Here is a 21,105-nt window from a genome sequence, read left to right on the forward strand (position 1 = left end):
TTTCATTATGCTGACGTTGAATTCTTCTGTTATATGAAGGCCACATTAAAACTATAATGCTTTTTTTATTCAGCATTTTTGTCCCCACATTGAAATGTTTTACACATAAAGAAATGAATACTGTGTTTAAAAATGTGCGCTTTTACAGATTTCATATGACGAGATGAATACAGACTCGATTTTAGTGGGCTAACAAAATTGTTCATTAGCTAATTGCCCCATCTTGTGATGTTTATTGGTTTACTTAGTTAAAATGTAACAGTCCTGAAAAATAAAAAAATTAGCAGAGTGGAAACGTAGCCTACTACAGGAGAGGGAGTTAGAAAAAATATATATTGTTACAAAATTACATAAATGTGAGCCTGGACCACAAAACCAATCACAGGGTCATTTTTTTTATTGTAATATAACCTACATCATCTGAAAGATGAATAAAGATTTCCATTGATGTATGGTTTCTTAGGATAGAACAATATTTGGCCAAGATACAACTATTTGAATATCTGGAATCTGAGGGTGCAAAAAATAGTTTTTATATATTCAAGGTAGGAAATGTACAAAATATCTTCATGGAACATGATCTTAATATCCTAATAATTGCAAAAAGGAAAAATCAATAATTTTGACCCATTTATTTTTGGTTATTGCTACGCATGGCTTTGTGGTCCAGGGTCACAAATAGTAATGCAAATGTAATAATGGTTGGAAAATAGCACAAGACTTTTGTAACCAGAGGAATGTCAGTGATGAGAAGCTAATCAGTTCTTTTGAAAAGTTTGTTTCAGTGAACTTGGTTCTTTTAGGTCGTCACTCGTCAGTTAATTGCGTCATATCATGGCACAATCATATTTGGGTCAAAGACGTTGAGATGTCCACATCAAAAGAAATTTACAAAAGTGATTTTAAATTTATGCGTATAGAAAGCACATTTAATGTAAGTAAAGTGTCTACTTTTAAGGTTTCAAATAAGTTTTTGTAGAATAAAATGTCAAAATTTTTGGTTGAAATGTTATTCAGTGTGAACAATATTTATGTAAAAAAATCAAACATGCTTATTCTGACATGTACATATTAAAATATATAAAAGAATAAGGAAGCATATAATATTTTATTGTGTTTTAAATGAGTAAAAATTTGTTACTGACAAATGACAAACATTTTTGCTCATTAAAACAAAACTGCAATTAAATTAAACAGAAAACTTTTGTGTGTGTGTGTGTGTATATATATATATATATATATATATATATATATATATATATATATACACACACACATATATACATACATATACATTTAATATGGCGTTTTAAAACATTGTATAACGCATACATTACAACCATTAAAAAAAATACTGTTGTTATGACCAGAAAAAAAAAACGCTGTTTTAAAGACTGCATTTAATATTTTGTCAATATGTAATCCAAGTTGAGAGAGTTAACCCTTCGAATAGAACATTGTGAACGATTATTTGACTTTGACATATATAGCACAGCAGACCCTACTGTAACGTTACATAGCTAAACAACAGTGGACTTGCTCCGTCATAAACACACACACATGCACTAAATTCATAAATTTGCTGTATAAATCAGCTTGGACTTTCTTTTCCGGACTAAATAAGTTGCCGTGTGTGGTTATGATAAGCATAAACTCCTTTTCGCCACTGTCATATGCAACAGGTAACGTTACGTATTGAAAATAGCTGCGTCATAGTTTCACGATAAGGATTGTAAAGCAACCGAACACAAGCAAACTAACGTTAAGCATAAGAATTCAACCGCTCTCTTCTCTATTTCACTTCTGAGTCTGACAGTATCGACATTTGCATGTGTACACTGGAAAGACTTGTTTTTTTTTTTCTTTTTCGGAGGTGACGCAAATGCTGTGCGCCGTCCTGGGTCACTCCAGGAGTAGACGAGAATATTTGGCCAGGTAAAAAAGTTTTATGCTTGGACACATAGAGCAACAATACATGCATTTATCTATTTTCTTTCTCTGTAAAATATATATGCGGACTGCCGTCATCATTTTATGAACTTGTTTGTTGTATTATCGACGTCAGACGTTGCAGACTGCGCATTAGGCTAACGTTAATCTACTGTAACGTTAGCTGTTGGGCTAGACGCTTTAGCAAGACTAATATCTTTGACAGATACGATTCATAATGGCGATCTGCAGACTGACAATTATTGCAAAACTACATTCTCTGTGAAAATAGGTGGCCGTGCAGTCGTGCAAAAGGCACTTCAAATACTTTGGGTTAGCCAGCATATGTAATGACTAACGTTACTGTAAAGTTAATATTCGCAGATGAAGGTATAAACGCGTGCACTACCTTCAGAGATAAATTGCAGCTGGGCAAAGCTACTGCATACATGTAAAATGTCATGTGCAGAAGATCTAATAGCCTACTTCCTGTAACAGCTGACGTTTATTTCCTCCTATTTACAGTAGCTATTAGCTAAATTTATCAAGATCCATCCATACATACATACATACATATATATATATATATATATATATATATATATATATATATATATATATATATACCAGAAGAGAAAATAAATTGAATTTATAAAAATGACCCTGTTCAAAAGTTAATACTGAGTTTTTACCTGAATGATTCACTGTTGTTGTTGTTTTTTAGTGATGATTGTTCATGAGTCCCTTGTTTGCCTTGAACAGTTGAACTGCCCGCTGTTTTTCCCAGAGATTCTTTGGATTTCCAGCATTTTTGTGTATTTGAACCCTTTACAACAATGACTGTATAATTTTGAGATCCATATTTTCACACTGAGGACAACTGAGGGACTGCAACTATTGCAGAAGGTTCAAACGCTCACTGATGCTTCAGAAGGAAACAATGCATTGAGAGCGTAAATTTTTTAACAGAATGAGGATGTGTACATTTTTCTTATTTTTCCTAAATATCTATTTTTTTTTTTTTCATTTACTACTGCCCTTCAGAAGCTACAGAAGATACTTATGTTTCTCCCCAGAAGATAAAATAAGTTAAATTTACCCTGATCTTCAAATTCAAAAAGTTTTCACCCCTGGCTCTTAATGCATATTTTTTTCTTTTGAAGGATCAGTGAGCGTTTGAACCTTATGTAATATTTACATATGAGTCCCTCAGTGTCAAAAGATGGATCTCAAAATCATAGTCACTGTTGAAAAAGGTTCAAATACACAAAAATGCTGAAAATCTAAAACATTTGTGGGATCTGAATGATTTTTCTGAAGAACAGCGGGCAGTTTAACTGTTCAGTACAAACAAGGGACTCATGAACAACTGACACACAAAAAAAGTTAAACAGCTGTGGATAATTCAGGTAACAACAGTGTTAAGTACTGTCATTTTTTCAAATTCAGCTATTATTTTCTCTTGTGAATTATATGTAAATGTCTGTAAAGTGAAATATCTTATTCAGGTCAGTACTCTATTTTATTCTTATATTCTTCTTATATTTGTATTTTTTGACAAGTAAATTATGTGACTTTTCTCATGTTTTCTAGATGCTGATGCATCTGAACACATTTTCTACATTATATACAGTTGATAAAATCTCTGCTTTTTGCGATTGCTTTTAAATGCAGGTATCTGTCATCCACATGGGAATGGGGGACATGAAGACACCAGATTTTGATGACCTGCTGGCAGCGTTTGACATTCCAGACATTGATGCCAAAGAAGCAATTCAGTCTGACACTGATGGTAATCATAATGAGCGCAGTGGTGTTGTTGGAAAGGAGGGAAGTGGAAGTCCATGCCTAAAACCTCCAGAAAGCCCTGAGTCTGTTCCTTTAGCTCCTCATAATGACCCCTCCATGGTCAGTGTGATTGTGAAAAACAGTGTACATTCTGATGACAAAACTGAAGGGAATGTAACTGGGGACATTTCTGGTGCTGATGCATCACAGGAGTCTCCCCTCAAAGGTCCCAGCGAAGATAGCCTGGTGCCTCCAGATCCATTCATCTATAATGGACTCAAAACTCTCTCAGATGAGGCTACAGAGTCCTCTTCACCACCAACTCTAACTCGAATGCAGCCCAATGGGCAACTTTGGTCTCTCTCTGCTACTAGTGTTACTAGTGATGACAACCAGGATGGCACTTCTCCTAAACACTCTCCTAGCACTTTCTCTCCACCTCAGTCCTTACCCTTGCCTGATCCCCCCATCTTATCTTCACATTTAATTGGTCCAAACTTTCCTCCAAGAGTTGATTGTGAGGAATTACAACCATTAAATGGCACTTTAAAGGCAGGAGTACGCAGACACTTATCTGAAGATGAAGAATCTGAACCAGACCTCGGTAGCCCTGCGCTTGTCATACAGGAAAGCCCGGATTCCCAACTGTGCTCTGCTCCCAAGGTACCACGATTGCAGCGGTCTTCTTCAAGTGTGTTTCAACCACCCTCTCCCTCGTCCCCTTCCTTACCAGTTAGTAACACTCAAATTGAGGAGCCCTCAGTCCAGCTTCCAACACTTCTCCAAAGCAGCATCAACCCAACATCTCTGACCTCCACAAACGATCTGCCAGGTGAAGAAAAAGACGTGGAGCACATAATCGAAGAGAGAGATTCTCCAGAAAGCCCTGAGCCAGAAATTCCTCAACCTCATACATCTCTGCCATCAAATCAACAAGAAGCCAATGAGCCTGAACAGAAGGTCAAAAGAGAAGAAGCCCCTCAAGATAAAGTGATTGACATGAGCGTAAGTGTGCAGGAGAAGAAAAGCGGTCTTCAACTTAAAACAGAGGATGGTGAAACTGAGGAGACCGAAGGTAAACCTACCAAGCCTAGTTTGGTAGATTCACCCTCTGAAAATGTCAGCATGATCTCCTCCAAGCCTCTCAAAGTCAGAATCAAGACTGTCAAAACAACTACTGGAAACATCACACGTACTGTATCTAAACAGGCTCCCAAAGGAGGGACCTCCAAGGGCCCTGGAGGCTCTAAAGTTCAAACAGGGGCCCGTAGGATTCAGAGATCTGGGGCTGCTCCTCAAAGGCTAGCTCAGGGTTCAAAGGTGACAATGTTGCCAGTGTCCACCCTTCAGGATGCCAGCACAGCTATGTTGTTTGCAGCCAGCAAGGCACAGAATCAAATGGCCACCAACCTTTCCAGCACTGCAGTCAAGATCACCAGAACATCAACCCTCCCCTCCATCTCATCTTCATCCATGCCTGGAGTTCGCTCTTTAGGGCAGAAAACGATGAATGGGAATTCTGGGACAGCCAAACCAGCCTCCATTGTGAACAGCCCAGGAGCTGTGATCTCACGCAGCCAGTCTAGCCTCGTTGAGGCCTTCAACAAAATCCTCAACAGTAAGAATCCACTGCCAAGTTATCAGCCTGACCTCTCTATCCCACCGCCCCCAGAATGGGGTCTTCGATTGCCCTCAACAGGATACCGTTGCCTTGAATGTGGGGATGCCTTCGCTCTGGAGCGCAGCCTGGCTAGGCACTACGATCGGCGTTCTATGAGGATCGAGGTGACGTGTAACCACTGCTCCAAACGCTTGGCTTTCTTCAATAAATGCAGCCTGCTGCTCCACGCACGAGAGCACAAGGATAAGGGGCTGGTTATGCAGTGCTCACATCTTGTCATGAGTCCTGTCAGTGTGGAGCAGATGATTGGCCAGCAGGATACCATTCCTATAGGTTTGTGTCTTTGTCAGTGTCAGTGTATAGATGCACTAGAGAAAAAAATACTTATATGGCCTTTGCTCAAAAACATTTTAGACATCATGAATTAACAAGACTTTTGAGTAGATTTTCCAAGTTATTTTTTTTAAGTTAAATTATTATTAAATTATTAAGTTAAATTATATTAACTTAAGTAATTTAAGTTAAATTACATTGTGCACATTTTGGATAAGGCGTTGTCAAAACAAAGTCCACACACGGATGGTACGGGATCTGTGGAAAATTTAAGAGAAACCAAAAAAGTTTTACAAAATGTATTTTAAATGTTAAATTAGGGTAAATTAGAAAACATTTTTTAATTTAAAAACTAGTTATTTTTTTCTGTTGACTGCTCTAGATATTAACAGTAAGAAGTAAAAAGATTGGTGGAAAAAAATAGTTATACATACTTTTTTGTGCTTTTCCCAGTTGTGGTACTTTTCTTCTTCCTTGCCAGTGTCACTTTTAGTTTGCTAATAATTAGTGCTGTCACTAAATATTTCTTAAATTTATATATGTATGTGTGTGTATTTTATATATATATATATATATATATATATATATATATATATATATATATATATATATATATATATATATATATATACACACACACACACACACACACATATAAACATTTATTCATAAACATAAACATTCATCATAAGAAATCATAATGACCCCAAACATTTGAATTAATAGTGTGTATATACACTGTTGTTTAGCGATTTAGGATCAGTAGGATTTTTAATATTTTGTTTTTAAAATGGTTTTTATGCTCAGCAAGGCTGCATTTATTTGATCAAAGATCCAGAAGAAATAGTAATATTGTGAAATATTATTTCAAAATGTAAAATATCTGTTTTCTATATGACTATATTTTAAAATGCAGTTTATTCCTGTGATGCAAAGCTGAAATTTTCAGCATTATCACTCCAGTCTTCAATGTCACATGATTCTTCAGAAATCATTCCAATATTCTGATTTATTATCAATGTTGGAAACAGTTGTGATGCTTAATGTTTAGTTAGAACCTGTGATACCTTTTTCAGGATCCTTTAATAAATAAAACGTTAAAAAGAACAGAGTTTATTTAAAATATCAATATTTTGTAACAATATAAACTACCATTTAAAAGTTTGTGGTCAGTACATTTTTATTCTTTCTTTTTTTTTGTTTAAAGAAATTAATACTTTTATTCACCAAGGATACGTTAAATTGATAAAAAGTAATAGCAAAGATTATGAATAAATGCTGTTCTTTTTAATTTTTTATTCAAAAAAGAATCACAGGTTCAAAAAAATATTAAGCAGAACAGCTGTATTATAACATTGATAATAAATCAGCATATTAGAATGATTTCTAAAGGATCATGTGACACTGAAGACTGGAGTAATGGCTGAAGAAAATTCAGCTTTGCATCACAGGAATAAACTATATTTTAAAATATATTAAAATGGAAAACCATTATTTTAAACTGTAATAATATTTTACAATATTACTGTTTTTGTATTTCTGTATCTTTGATCAAGTAGATGCAGCCTTAATGAGCCTAAGAGAATTCTTTAAAAAACATTACAAATCTTACTGCTCCCAAACTACTTTTATATTTTAGTTCCTCATAAAGGAATCATCATTGGCATTAAAACTTTTGGAAACTACTTGTCTAAATGAATTTTGATTTTTAATCTGAGCTTACTATTTTCTTTGTAAGAACAGACATGAAACTCATAGTCATAAGTAACAGTAGCAGGTGTGCACACAGGGATCAGAAAGCAGCACAGAAGTCAACCAGTCACTGTCTCGATCCAGAGGGAATCTGTGCACTGCAAAACAAAGGACTCAAGCTTTAATGTGGAATAATTCATCAGGGGCTTGTTCTTTCTGCACGCTTTTTCAAAGAACTGTCTCTGGGCTCAGTGCATTGCAAAAGTATTCTTTAGGGAGCTGAACTATAAATCACAGTAGGTTTACAGTGTTGTAGATAGTTGACCATTCAGATTTAGCTGATATGTAATATATGCTTACAGTACAGTCTCTGTTACAGGTGTGCTCGCTCCAGCTGCCTCCGCTTTGTCCGCCATTAAAGAAAGTGGTGTCCATCTGGCACAATCCTCTGATAACAGGTAACAACACACCGTCAGATCATGTTTATTTGGTGTTTATGTTTGAATGAATGAGAAATAAAGGAAAACATAGTTTTCATAGTTTTTCTAATGAAATGATTGGAGCCTGAGTGATTAACATGCTGCCTGGTATGTTTGTATACTCAATGTTCTCAGCTGTCCAGAGTGTTGGAGTCCATTCAAAGGGAAAGCAGAAATTGAAGCACATTTTCAAGAGGTGGAGTCTGGTGGCACTGAAACGGTAAATGAGTGCATGTGTGGGTGTCAGGACAATAGTGAACCTTTTTTTGATGGTGTATTTGGGCCAGTAGTTTTGCAGTAGTTTAGACTTGCATTTGCCCTTCTAACATTTTTACAAAAATATGTTTACATTTTTCATCAAAGTTTTTAACTAATATATTTTAACATTAAAATAAATAATAGAAGTGTACAATATTATTATTAAAAATTGTTATTATTAAAGGAATAGTTAATCTAAAAATGAAAATTCCTGAAAATGTACGCAAACCATCCAAGATGTAAATGAGTGTGTTTCTTCAACAAAACAGATTTGGAGGAGTTTAAAATTTGCTTGGTCAACAAATAGATCCTCTACAGTGAATAGGTGCCATCAGAATGAGAGTCCAAATGTCTGATAAAAACATTACAATAATCTACACAACTGAAGTGAAAAAGCGCGTGTTTGTAATAAAAAGAACAGAACCATTATTAAGATATATTTTTTTTTACTTCAAACCATTGTTTCCATTGAGTCCTCTGTCTATTAGGTTGTTTTCGCAGTGAAAAAAGTGTCTCGTCTAAATCTGGAGAGAAATATGCACAGATCAAGCACCATTTACAAGTGAAAACTGTCTAAAACCATTCTAAACACATATTTCAGTGGATTTTGTTGTCAGGGGATAATGGTTTAAAGTGAAAACACCTTAATGATGGATTTGTTTATTACAAGCACACCTGTTTTCCCTTTCCACAAAATTTTAAAGGGATAGTTAATCAAAAAATGAAAATGTTATCAATTATTACTCACCCTCATATCGTTTCAAACATATTAGAGCTTTGTTCATCTTCAGAACACAAATTAAGATATTTTGATGAAAGCTGAGAGCTTTCTGACCCTGCATAGACAGCAACACAACTTACACATTCAAGGCCCAGAAAGGTAGTAAGGACATTGTTGAAATAGTCTATGTGACATCAGTGATCAACTGTAAAGTTATGAAGCTAAGAGAATACTTTTTGTGTGCAAAAAATACAAAAATAATGACTTTATGCAACAATTTCAATTTCAACAGTCAGTCTTCGATGTGCGTTCACAAAAGTACTGGGTATGAGGGTACTGTCATGATTGTGCAGTTTTGTTTTTTTGTGATTTTGGTTTTCAATGTCTGTACTATGTTTCTGGGCTTTGAACATATCAGATGTGTTGCTGTCTATGCTGGGTCAGAAAGCTCTCGGATTTCATCAGAAATAACTTAATTTGTGTGCTGAAGATAAATAAAGGTCTTGCAGGTTTGGTGAGTAATTAATGACAACATTTTAATTTTTGAGTGAACTATCCCTTTAATTTAATTAATTAAATTAATTTATACTACGGGGCAGTTGAATGCTTGAATCTGATTGGCTGACAAACGTTTTAATGGTGTGCATTATTTTCAGGGAAACGCATGGCGAACGTAGTTCGAGGCAGCTCCTGACCACATTACATGTCTATATAACTTCGCCACACGATTTCAGTTATTTATAGTCCTTACAGCCCAAGCGAGGTAACAACAGTGTGGTCTTGAAGAAATTTAACTTAAAGTTTCACTATTAGTAGAGACAATGCTGCCAATTGTTTTTGAGAGATGCACAGACATGAGAGAGGTTATTCACGAGCTTTATCTCTCTCTCCCTCTCTCTTTCTGTCTGTCTATTGAAATATATCGTCTGATCAATGTCTTGAGGTGTGGTAGCCGTAGTATAAGCGAAATAATGACTTCAGTCCTTGAATTCTATGAAAATAATGCACACCTGAGGTGTAACGGCCACTCTGCTTCACGGCATTATTTTCTAAGAATTCAACGGCCCGTCTTCAATTATTCCTTACTTAATTGAATCAAACTTTGTGGATCCATTTGTGAGCAAGTGATGTAACACAAAATTTTCAATTGTTTTTCAATGAAGAAAAAAACTAACCTAAATTTTGGATGGCCTGAGGGTTAGTCTGTCAGCATTTTTGTTTTGTGTGTGTGTGAACTATTCCTTTAATAGTAATTAATAATATAAATTTTCATATTAATTACAAAATTATTCAATTTTGATTTCTCTCTAGTGTTGTATGCAGTGTTCTCCTCCAATGCCACTGTGGAACTCATGCAGTGCTGCGGCTCATCGGCGGTTACATCAGCAGCTCCCTCCACTGGTTTGCCCTGAATGTGGTGTCATCTGTCAGTTTCATGAGCTCAACACTCACCTGAATCAAACCTGCCTGCACTACTCAAGACGCCTTGGATATAGGTATCCACCTAGCCATACAGAGTACTAGTTCATCTATTAGTTTTAAAAGTGCAATTTCATGCTTATTCTCTCTCCTTTTCATTGCAGATGTGCCTGTTGTCATTTGGTGTTTGGAGGAATGAATAGTTTAAATGCTGTGAAGACTCACATGCAGACGGCTCACTGTGAAGTCTTCCATAAATGCCCCTCCTGCCCCATGGCTTTCAAATCTTCCTCGGGTGCTGAAACCCACTGTGCCTCCCAGCATCCTGAACTTCCTGAGACAGCAAGACAGTCCAAGTAAGTGTAAACAATTGGTGTGCGTGCCAATGGTGGAGAAATTACTGTAGCTACAGGAAATTGCAGTTAAACTGCAGTCAAGCAACCCTTTTAAAGGATTAGTTCACTTCCAGAATAAAAATTCCCGGATAATTTACTCACCCTAGTGTCATCAAAGATGTTCATGGCTTTCTTTATTTAGTCAAAAAGAAATTAAGGTTTTTGAGGAAAACATTCTAGGATTTTCTCCATATAGTGGACTTTAATGGTGGCCAACTGGTTAAAGGTCCAAATTGCAGCTTCAAAAGACACTACACGATCCCAGGCAAAGAATAATGGTATTATATAGCAAAATGATCGTTAATTTTCTAAAAAAAAAAAAAAAAATGTATATAGTTTTTAACCACAAATGCTCATCTTGCACTAGCAACCTCACGCATTACGTAGTGGCAGAGGTACCGACTCAGGGTTTTACAAAGCAAACATGCAAAAAAAGTCTAACAACCTTTACAAAAAAAAGTCTAACAATAAAGAAATTAGAAAATGAGATTGAAGAATGTTTTCCTTAAAAGCCTTGATTTCTTTTCCACTGAAGAAAGAAAGACATGGGGATGTTTATTATGGAAGTAAACTAATCCTTTAAATAGAGTTCGCAAAAAATTATACTAATAATTTGAATGTTCACATATTTTTTCAGGTGCTAATAACCATTGTTTTGTTTTTTTTTTGTGGCAGGGAGATCTATAAATGTGTGATGTGTCGGACGGTTTTTACTCAAAAAGCATTGCTCAGCGTCCATATTGATACTCATTTAACCAAACAGAAGATGAACGTCTTTAAATGTCCTGACTGTAACAAGCTGTTCACACAAAGAAGTTCTCTTCTTGGGCATGTTAAGGTTTGCTTTTTTTGATTCGAACAAAAATAAGCTCTATTCATTGACATTATGAGTGTTTGACCTTATTGTAATTTGTCTGTAGGACACTCACAGGGACTCTAGCGTTTATGACACATCGGCGCAGAACAACTTGTTAAAGATGGAGAGCTCTGATGGGGAGGAGTGGGGACGGGATGAAGACGAGGACAGAGGAAGAAGGGCGAGAGAGGATGGGAACTCTACTACTCAGAGCTGGAGCTGCTCACAGTGCCAGACGCACTACACAGACAAAGAGAACTACATCACCCACATGTCTGAGCAACATGGCAAGGTCAGGACTTCATCAAGCAGAACTCATAACAACAATAAGGAGATTATTTGCACTGACAGCATGTTTCAGGAACCTTTACTAAAAATATATATTTTTGTCAAAATTTTTACATCACTAGTATGGGGTCAGAAAGATTTGTTTTTAAGAAATTAATAGTTATATTCTGCAATGATGCATTAAATCAGGGGTGTCAAACTCAATTTAGGGTGAGGGCCGGATGAGAAGAAATGTGACCATGTGCGGGCCGAATCTCCTTTTTTCATAAATCTCCTTTCAAATCATTGTGCACCAAATTACAAATTAATTTGCAAAAAATAATAATAATAATAATAATAAAAATAAAACCTAGAAAGACACAATATTCTGTAAAACTGCATTTAATAAGTCCTCAGAAACTGTTCATTAACACTTGTATTCTTTTTAATAAAAACAAAGTTGTCTAAGTAATGGCAAACAAAACACTTTCCTTTGAATATTAATATTATTTCTCAGATACTTTTTAGTAATGAGAAAAAAAGAAATAATAAATGCTAAAGATTATGTGTTCAGACAGTTACATTAAATATGAAGCTATATGCTACAATATAATATACAAACTAGAAAAACACTTCACAGTTAAAAAAAAAACTTCCTTTAACATATTTAAGAACTCAAAAGCCTATATGTTAAAAAAATAATGGTTAATTCTAACGAAAAAAACACTTTGGATAGGAACTATAGACCTTTTTCCTGGGTAAACGATGAGCGCCGCCATTACGAATTCTAACATCAGATTGAATGCTTTTCTGTTCTGGTTTCCATAGGAACCCATTCAAATAACGTCCATCTGTTTTTAATGTAGCTAACGTCCGCTGCTTCGTGTCATCTACACACTCATTAAAGTGAGGCACTGACAAATGACGGTCATTGCGACATTGCCAAGTGATGGCGCTATGGAGCCATGTGCTTTTTAAAAACATTTTAATAGGTTTAACATTAGTTTATTAGCTCGGAATATACCCTAATTTGACTAGAAACAATGCAGACCGGAAATGCAAAGCATTCTTTCAGTTAAGAGTCGGACTTACTTCCTTGTTCAGGATAAACGTCTATAAGCAGGCACTAGAAATTAGAACTTTAAAAAATAAACATCTCGAATGCATTAGGTTTGACATACGCACGTATACATACGAACTGAGATGCGCAGATGAGCTCAAACGTCACTCGAATCCGCAGCTTCAAATAAATTATCCGCCCGCCCCTGTTTATTTCTCTGATTTAGCTAGCTGCACCCGATCTTCCTATTGCAGTTATTCTAATCTAATTCTTAGTTTTGCATGATGATATGATGAATGGATGGTTCATTTTAACAGCGGATCTGATCACACACTTATATACGCTTAATAAATCGTGCTTTTAAACAAATCAAAAAGAATAACGTTAACTGACATCTGGACGTGACTCTCCGCAATCTTTGATGAAATCGGTCAGGTTTTCTCGTTCTGAAGTTACTATAGAGCAGGGTTCCCCAAATCTTACCCTGGCGGTCCATTGCGCTGCAGAGTTTAGCTCCAACCCTGATCACACTCACCTTCCTGTTATGCTCTAATGATCCTGAAGACCTTGATTAGCATGCTCAGGTGTGTTTGATTAGGGTAAGAGCTAAACTCTGCAGGAAAATGGATCTCGAGGTCCAGATTGGATGATCGCATACTGGATCCTTGGACTAAAAGGGGTTCACCAGTATAAGAAATTTCAGATCGTAAAATTCTGCCTCTTTTCAATTTTAAGGTATTATTTTAGTTGTAATGTACTGAATAAAATTAGTAATCAATAATAATTATTATTTTACCACTTGCCTCCCGGACGGAGTGGGCGGGGTAAACAGTGCATCAACATCAGCAACCAGCTACCTCGTTAATGTCAGTCCTCTCATTGAGTGCTACAGAGAAAGCAATGAATATCTCAACTTTGTCTTTCAGCTGACGGTTCAAGTCTCTTGCAAGGTCCCCAATTGTTTCAGCCACTGTATTTCTTGACAAGCTAATACTGGCAAAAGCCTTTTTTTTTTTCTCAGGACACACAAGCTCTGCTGCCTTTACCATATACGCGAGTGCTTGCCACACATCTCTTCAGTTAGCCGACGTCTTCGAAATTTGATTTAGGCGCCGCTTTAGAATGCGCATGCGTGTTAGCGGTTCCTGCTGAAGCGCAATAGAAGCAAAATGAAATTATCAATAATAAAATAAAAATGAATAAAACCAAAGACGATATTGTCGCTAATACTCGTACATAGACTTTATTTAATACTACTACTAATAATAATAATGATAATAAAAAAAGATTTAATATTAAACATTATTGTTCAAAGCATTCCGCGGGCCGTATTGGACGACTTAGCGGGCCGCATGTTTGACACCCCTGCATTAAATTGATCAACAGTAAAGATAGTATGGAAACCCGTTTCTGAATATAAACAAATAAAAAAAAAGATAATTGCAACTTTTTATCTTACAATTCTGACTTTTAATAGAAATTCTGAGATTCTTTTACATTCATTTCTGAGAAATAAACTCACAAATCTGAGAAACTGACTATTTTGAAAAATAGTCAGAATTGCTTTATCCCTGCTCAAAATTGGACTTCATAATTGTGAGATACAAACGAACCTTTGCAAGAAAAAAGGTCAGAATTGCAAGTTTTTTTTATCTCACAATTCTTTATTTCTTGTAATTGTGAATTTATATCACATAATTCCGAGAAAAAGGTTCGAAGGTTCGGAGTTTCTGTCTTGCAATTTTGAATTTATAACCCGCCATTGCGAGTTTATATCTTGCAATTCTGACTTAGTCGAATTGTTATAAGTACCAATTCAAGTTTATTTCGCACAATTTATCTTGAAATTCTGACTTTATAACTAGCAGTTATGTGTTTATATTGCACAATTCTGAGAAAAAGTAAGTATTGTGAGTTTACCTCGCAATTCTGAGTTTATAACTAGCAGTTACGCGTTTATATCACACAATTCTGAGAAAAAGGTAAGAATTGTGAGTTTATATCATGCAATTCTGAGATAAAAATTTTGAATTGTGACTTTATATCTTGCAATTATATGAAACAAAATAAGAATTGTGAGTTTATATTTCGCAATTTTGACTAAGTAGAAATTGTGAGTTTATATCTCGTAATTCTGACTTTATAATTAGCAATTGCAAGTTTATATCATGCAATTCTGAGAAAAAGTAAGAATTGTGAGTTTATATCTCAATTATGAGAAAAAAGTCACAAAATTCTCACGACTTAATAGCTTGCAATTATCACGCAGTTCAGACTTTACAACTAGCAATTGTGAGTTTATATCACGCAATTCTGAGAAAAAAGTATGAATTGAGTTTATATCACACAATTCTGAGAAAAAAGTATGAATTGAGTTTATATCACGCAATTCTGTGAAAAAAAGTATGAATTGAGTTTATATCACACAATTCTGAGAAAAAAGTATGAATTGAGAGTTTATATCACGCAATTCTGAGAAAAAAAAGTATGAATTAAAAGAGTTTATCTCAATTCTGAGAAAAAAGTCAGAATTGTGAGATATAAATCTCACATATTATAGGTCAATTATAGCTTGCAATTATCATGCAGTTCAGACTTTCACAAAAAATTCTACACAGGATTCACAACAATACATAAAATAAAACCGTTATTCATTTGCAAGCCATAAAACATGTTTATGATTCATAGCCTTTTGTGTGCTTTTTGTTTCTTAGTTAAATCTGAATGTTTGATGTTTTGTACTAAACGTACAGTGTCTCATCATGATTCCAACTCTAAAATGACTGTATAAATGGCATACAAAACACATTTTGTTTTGTTTTTTGTTTTTTTATTGAAGGAACTAAAGAAGTTTCCATGCACTCTCTGTGAAGGGTCCTTCTCTTCATCCTCAAGTTTAAGACGCCACATTCGTGTCAAGCACAAAGGCATCAAAAGAGCGTTTTATTGCCAGTAAGTATAAAACATATGTACAGCTCCAAAACATTAAATGTTTGAATGTAATAAATTAATGTAAAACTAAAATATGAAATATAAAGTATGTTTGCAAACACATAATGTTAGACCTTTTCTTACAAGTACCATCATATTAGGTGTGCCTTAATTGTCCAAATTCAGCAGTTTTTCCTTCATCATTTTATCATTGTATAAATAAACAGAAAATGTTTGAACACTCTTTCTCTCATTTAAAAGTCATTTTCTGTCATTTCTTTTTGTGAAGACTCTGTACAGGTGGGAAGAGGAGTTTTAGCAGTAAACTGATTCTTGAGAAACATATTCAGTCTCAGCATGGAGAAGACAAAGGCGCAGCCACACAGAGTCAGGTAAGAGCTCAAATACACTTTTAGATAAACCATGTTCAGCCAACCATGATTTTTGTTGCTTGAGGCCACCGTAACATTTGCAACTGCTTATAGCTTTTGAAAATACAATTACACCTGATTTCTTCACTGATCATTTTATCTATTATGAAATTTACTCAAGACAGTTTTGTTATTCAGCTCAAGTTAGTTTAATGTTGATTCAGTTTAGAGTCTGAAAATTAATCAGTTATGAATCAAATTCAAGTTGTCAAACATAAAGTCAAACTTTTTACAACATAAAGTAACTGGACACTATTTACCCACAATAAAGCTTATTGAAAGTGAACGACTTCCTGTAGTTCTAGCAGAGTAAGTCACTTTCAGTCTCTCTTATTCACTTTCAGGTAGTTCCTCGAATCACAGATGCTGCTGACAGCTCGTCTGAGCAGGATGGTGGCCCTGCCACTTTGGGGGGCGGGGCCTCAGTTGAAGCAGAAAGCCGGTTGGCCGAGAGAAGCCTGACCAGGCCTGGCAGACGAGCTGCAGCTGAAGAGCAGGAAGCCACAGGATTCCGCTGCATGCCGTGTGGTTTTACCACAGAGGACAGGGAGGAGTTTCTCCAGCATATTGTTTGTCATCGTGAAGGGGGCAGCAGCTTTCAGTGTCAGCAGTGCGGGGCATGTTTCGCTTCCTCCCCCTCCCTCAGCAGGCATCTCTTCATTAGCCATCGCGTGCGAGATTCCCCCTCAGAGCATGCCGAGGCGTCTCCTGTCACTAGCTTGAATTCTGTGACCTCCGACTCTGCAGTTGCAGGAGGGTCCCCAGGGTCACCCTCGAGTGTAGGGGGGACACAGGTGGAGGATGGGGAAGGTAAGCACACCTGTAAGGTGTGTGGACGTTACTTTAGGAAACCTGCTGATCTTAATACACACTTCAGAACTCACGGTATGGCCTTCATTACCGCATACAAAGACAAACCAGCGTAGAGAGACAGGAAAGGGTCATGAAACCTGTCAAGAACACGTCACCCCAAAATCAACAAGAAAAAAATTAAGAAATTATGTTTTCCTTAAGGAAAATGTTTTGTGGCATTTTTAAGCACACAATTTTTTATTACTGTAATGCTAAAATGTAATTTTCATTACTGTAATTTAAGAAAACGTTTTTTTAATTTATATATTTTAATTTATTTGTATAATTTTATAGCCCTTTATGCTGATTTAAATTAAAAATTACAGCAAAACAATATAGCACACATTACTGTATTTCAGTAATGCATATCTAAATACAGAAAATCAGAAAAGGTAAAATGTTAAAATTAAGACAGTTTAGGTGAGAAATTGTACTTAATTGTAATATTTACTTTCATTCAAGTAGGTTTCAATTTCTTAATGCAAAATATAATTTCTTGTGTATATTTTTTGTATTTTTGGGGTGTTTTTGTCAGATTCCGCATAAAGCATATATGTAATTGAAAGTCTGCTGATTAGAAGAGTTTGGGTTTTTCGCAGGCTTTTAACACTCCACATTCTCACTGAATAACTGAAGAAATACAGTGCATCAGGGCATAACATGTACCCTGCTAGAAAAGTTTAGTAAAATCACAGAACAGACAAGTAATGCTATAGAGGAATAATTAGGTTTGATCAACCTAAAAAGTGATTGCAATTAGCGTTCAATTGATCTGAGAGGATTGAGAGACATTGAGCATCATGTTTGTAACATATTTAGTGTCATACACACGTTTACCAGCCCTGCTAAATCCATGTGCCTACTGTACAGTCCGTTTTTTCTCATGTGAAATGCAGCTGCTTATAGATAAGATACTGTAATTACTAAGAGTTTAGCACAGCCAAATGTTCCCCAATCAGGTGACTTCTTTGTGCTTGAATAATTTTTCATGTTTAATGTTTGTATTTCTTCTATTTGTGTTTCCACAGAGGCATTAAAATCAGGAAACTTGCTGAATAGTTGCTGAGCTTTAGAATGAGAACAAAATAAGTGCCTTCTTCATTAGTCTAAGATTCACTGTGATAAGATTACTGTTAAAGGCTGCAGATGAATCTCTGTTGAAAAAGTTGTTTGCGCTGGAATTATGTTTTTATTGGTGCCTTACATATCTCTTGGTTTTCTTTTTGAAGATGATTAATATAGATTTGTTTTACTGTATCCTTCTGCTTTTTTTTTGGCTGTTTCGTATTGATTGTGTTGAGATAAATAAAAAACTGTAATGGCTAAATCACTACTGTATGCTTTGTTAAAGCTTTACTGTATATACTTATTTTCTAAACCTATCAATAATAAAAAATAAGTTCAGTCCCGTGAAGCCTAAAATTTCTGGACACTTTTTCTTAACCAAGGATTCATTTTTGCCAGTGTATTTGTACTATTTTAATATATTTTTTAAATGTCAGCATCATTATTCCATTGTCAAGTGATTATTCTGAAATCATTCTAATATGCTGATTTCGTGCTTAAAGGATTAGTTCATTTCTAAAATCAAAATTTCCTGATAATTTACTTAACCGCATGTCATTAAAGATGTTTCTTTCTACAGTCGAGAAGAAATTAAAGGAGGCATAACACAGTTTCACCCAATCTTATGTTAATCTTAAGTACCTACACTCTTAAAAATTAAGGTAGTTCACGATGCCTTAGAAGAACCTTTTTGTCTAAATGTTTTCATAAAGAACCTTTAACAGCTGAAGAACCTTTCTGTGTCACAAAAGGTTCTTTGTGGCAAATAGGTTTCTTCAGATTACAAAAAAGGTAAGAAAGAAATGGTTCTTTAAAGAACCTTTGACTGAATGGTTCTTTGTGGAACCAAAAATGGTTCTTCTATGGCATCAATTGAAGAACCTTTTGAAGCACCTTTATTTTTTTAATAGTGAGTAGTACGGTAGTACTGCATCTTTCATATCTCCAAAAAGTCTTGCTTTTTATCATATTTACAAAAGAAAGATACAGCTTTACGATTCTCTCCAAAACAGCCGAGCTCCTGGAGGCGTGCCGTGGGTGGAGCTAAAGATTGACAAGAACTTGAGCGCCGATTGCCAACAAAACACAGACATCTGATGCCATTTCACTTACCATCTGCAGTTCTGAATCATGACTGGGATCTTTTATCGCTTTATAGATTTTACCACTCCATCTTTCAGTATCAAACAATGTGCATATCCAGAGTTGAACTGGGCCTTGTTTATAAAACCTTTGTCAACAAACACATTTGCAAAACTCTGTTTCTGCCTCAGCAAAAGTAACTGCATCATCCACTGTTCACATAATGCTGGGTTTTTCAGGAAGCTGAGCAAGGTTACCTTTGCCTTGGAACCAAAACCAAACTTCTTTAGAGACATTCTTCCCGAGTAAGTCCCGTGCAGCAGTGCAGCCGAATGAAGCGCATTGATGGCTGCACTCTTGCGCTCGCTCTAGTCGACGTGTGCATGAGCGCGCTCTTTCAGTAGAATTGCCTATACAAGGAGTTCCACCCTTCAGGATGTCATAAAGACCCATGATTGAAAAAACTTTCCAAAACCCGGAAGTGTATATTCGGCACAGAAATGCTCTGTTATACATTCAAATCGTTTTTTTTAACTTTGGCCATGTTTGGCATGAGAATCCAACTCTTTAACAGTGTAAAAAAAATTAAAATGCATGAAATCGTCCCACTTTAAATGGGGCATCGGATGCAAAACTCACTTTTACATGTAGTTTGAACATAATGCGTGTTGGCAGATTGTGTACACAACCACCCTACAATCATAAAAATCCACCCAGTGGTATAATAAAATCAGGTCATTTTCAGCTTCTTGTCTGTGTGACGACACACCGACAGAGGCCGCTCCCACGATAGTTGATTGACATGAGCATCTTACCTTAGACCCGCCCTCACTGAGCTGAAACAGTCTGATCGCCATTGTGTCGACTCGGTGCAGACAAAAATGTCTCAGATAGAGCAATTGAGGTGTTTTGTTGTTAGATGTAATAATGAACATAACAGTCATCATTTACTCCTGACATCTGAGCTGCTGAAGACCCAGAGGATTAACGTTACTTTCACCCACAGCAGAAGTGAGTATAAGGGTTTTTTATGCATCTTTGCAAATGGCCTTTCTTAATAATGTGCTTGTTAGCACGTTTCGCAGCTAAACGCGCCTTAATGCAACTAAAGTAAACATCATCCCAAGGCAGAGGGGGCGGGGCGAGCAGAGCTCATTAGCATTTAAAGGAACATGAAACAGAATGGCTCGCTCTAAAAAGGGCTGATTTTGACATGGTAAAAAGAGTATTTTCTTTACACTACCACTGAGAAATTTTCACCAAAGTATACTTCTTATTAAGACCCTAATGGATCATATCAACTTGTGGAAAATTGGCATCCGATGACCCCTTTAAGGTTTTTGATGAAAACGTTCCAGGTTTTTTTCATATAGTGTACTTCAATGGGGATCAATGGGTTGAAGGTCCAAACTGCAGTTTCAATGCTGCTTCAAAGGGCTCTTCATGATCCCAGCTCAGGAATAAGGGTCTTATGTAGTGAAACGATTGGCCATTTTCTAAAAAAAAAAAAAAATTTTGAAAAATGATATACTTTTTAACCATAAATGCTCTCAACCTCATGCATTATGTATTCACGCACACGTGGCGTAGGTGGAAGTATCGACCTATGTTTACAAAGCAAACATGCAACGTAAGTAAAAAAAAAAAAAAAAAAAAAGAGGGTAAAACAACGATGTCAGGCGTTTTTTCCCACCCTAACTTTCTGGAAATTGAAATTAAATTAAATTTTATTATTATTATTATTATTTTTTTTTTTTAAATGACGGATATTTTCTATAGATAAGACCCTTAAAAGAGCTCTTTGAAGCTGCACTGAAATGGCAATTTGGACCATCAACCTACTCATCCCTATTAAAGGTCACTAAGAAAAATCCTGCAATGTTTTCCTCAAAAACCTTGATTTCTTTTTGACTGAAAAAAGATAT

At 35.7% G+C, this 21,105-nt stretch overlaps 1 protein-coding gene across 1 annotated transcript; it reads left to right on the forward strand.

Annotated features, from left to right (window-relative positions):
- The first annotated feature begins 1,874 nt into the window (after positions 1-1,874).
- On the forward strand, positions 1,875-17,291 carry znf687a (zinc finger protein 687a). The gene is made up of 11 exons (XM_073846722.1): positions 1,875-1,935; positions 3,604-5,671; positions 7,743-7,821; positions 7,978-8,062; positions 10,133-10,317; positions 10,405-10,596; positions 11,311-11,473; positions 11,556-11,783; positions 15,658-15,770; positions 16,039-16,141; positions 16,525-17,291. The coding sequence occupies exons 2-11, from the start codon at positions 3,619-3,621 to the stop codon at positions 17,104-17,106; spliced, it is 3,783 nt and encodes a 1,260-aa protein (XP_073702823.1). The 5' UTR covers positions 1,875-1,935; positions 3,604-3,618; the 3' UTR covers positions 17,107-17,291.
- The last annotated feature ends 3,814 nt before the right edge of the window (positions 17,292-21,105 follow it).

Source organism: Garra rufa, chromosome 9 (assembly GCF_049309525.1).
Source record: "Garra rufa chromosome 9, GarRuf1.0, whole genome shotgun sequence".
Classification (NCBI taxonomy): domain Eukaryota; kingdom Metazoa; phylum Chordata; class Actinopteri; order Cypriniformes; family Cyprinidae; genus Garra; species Garra rufa.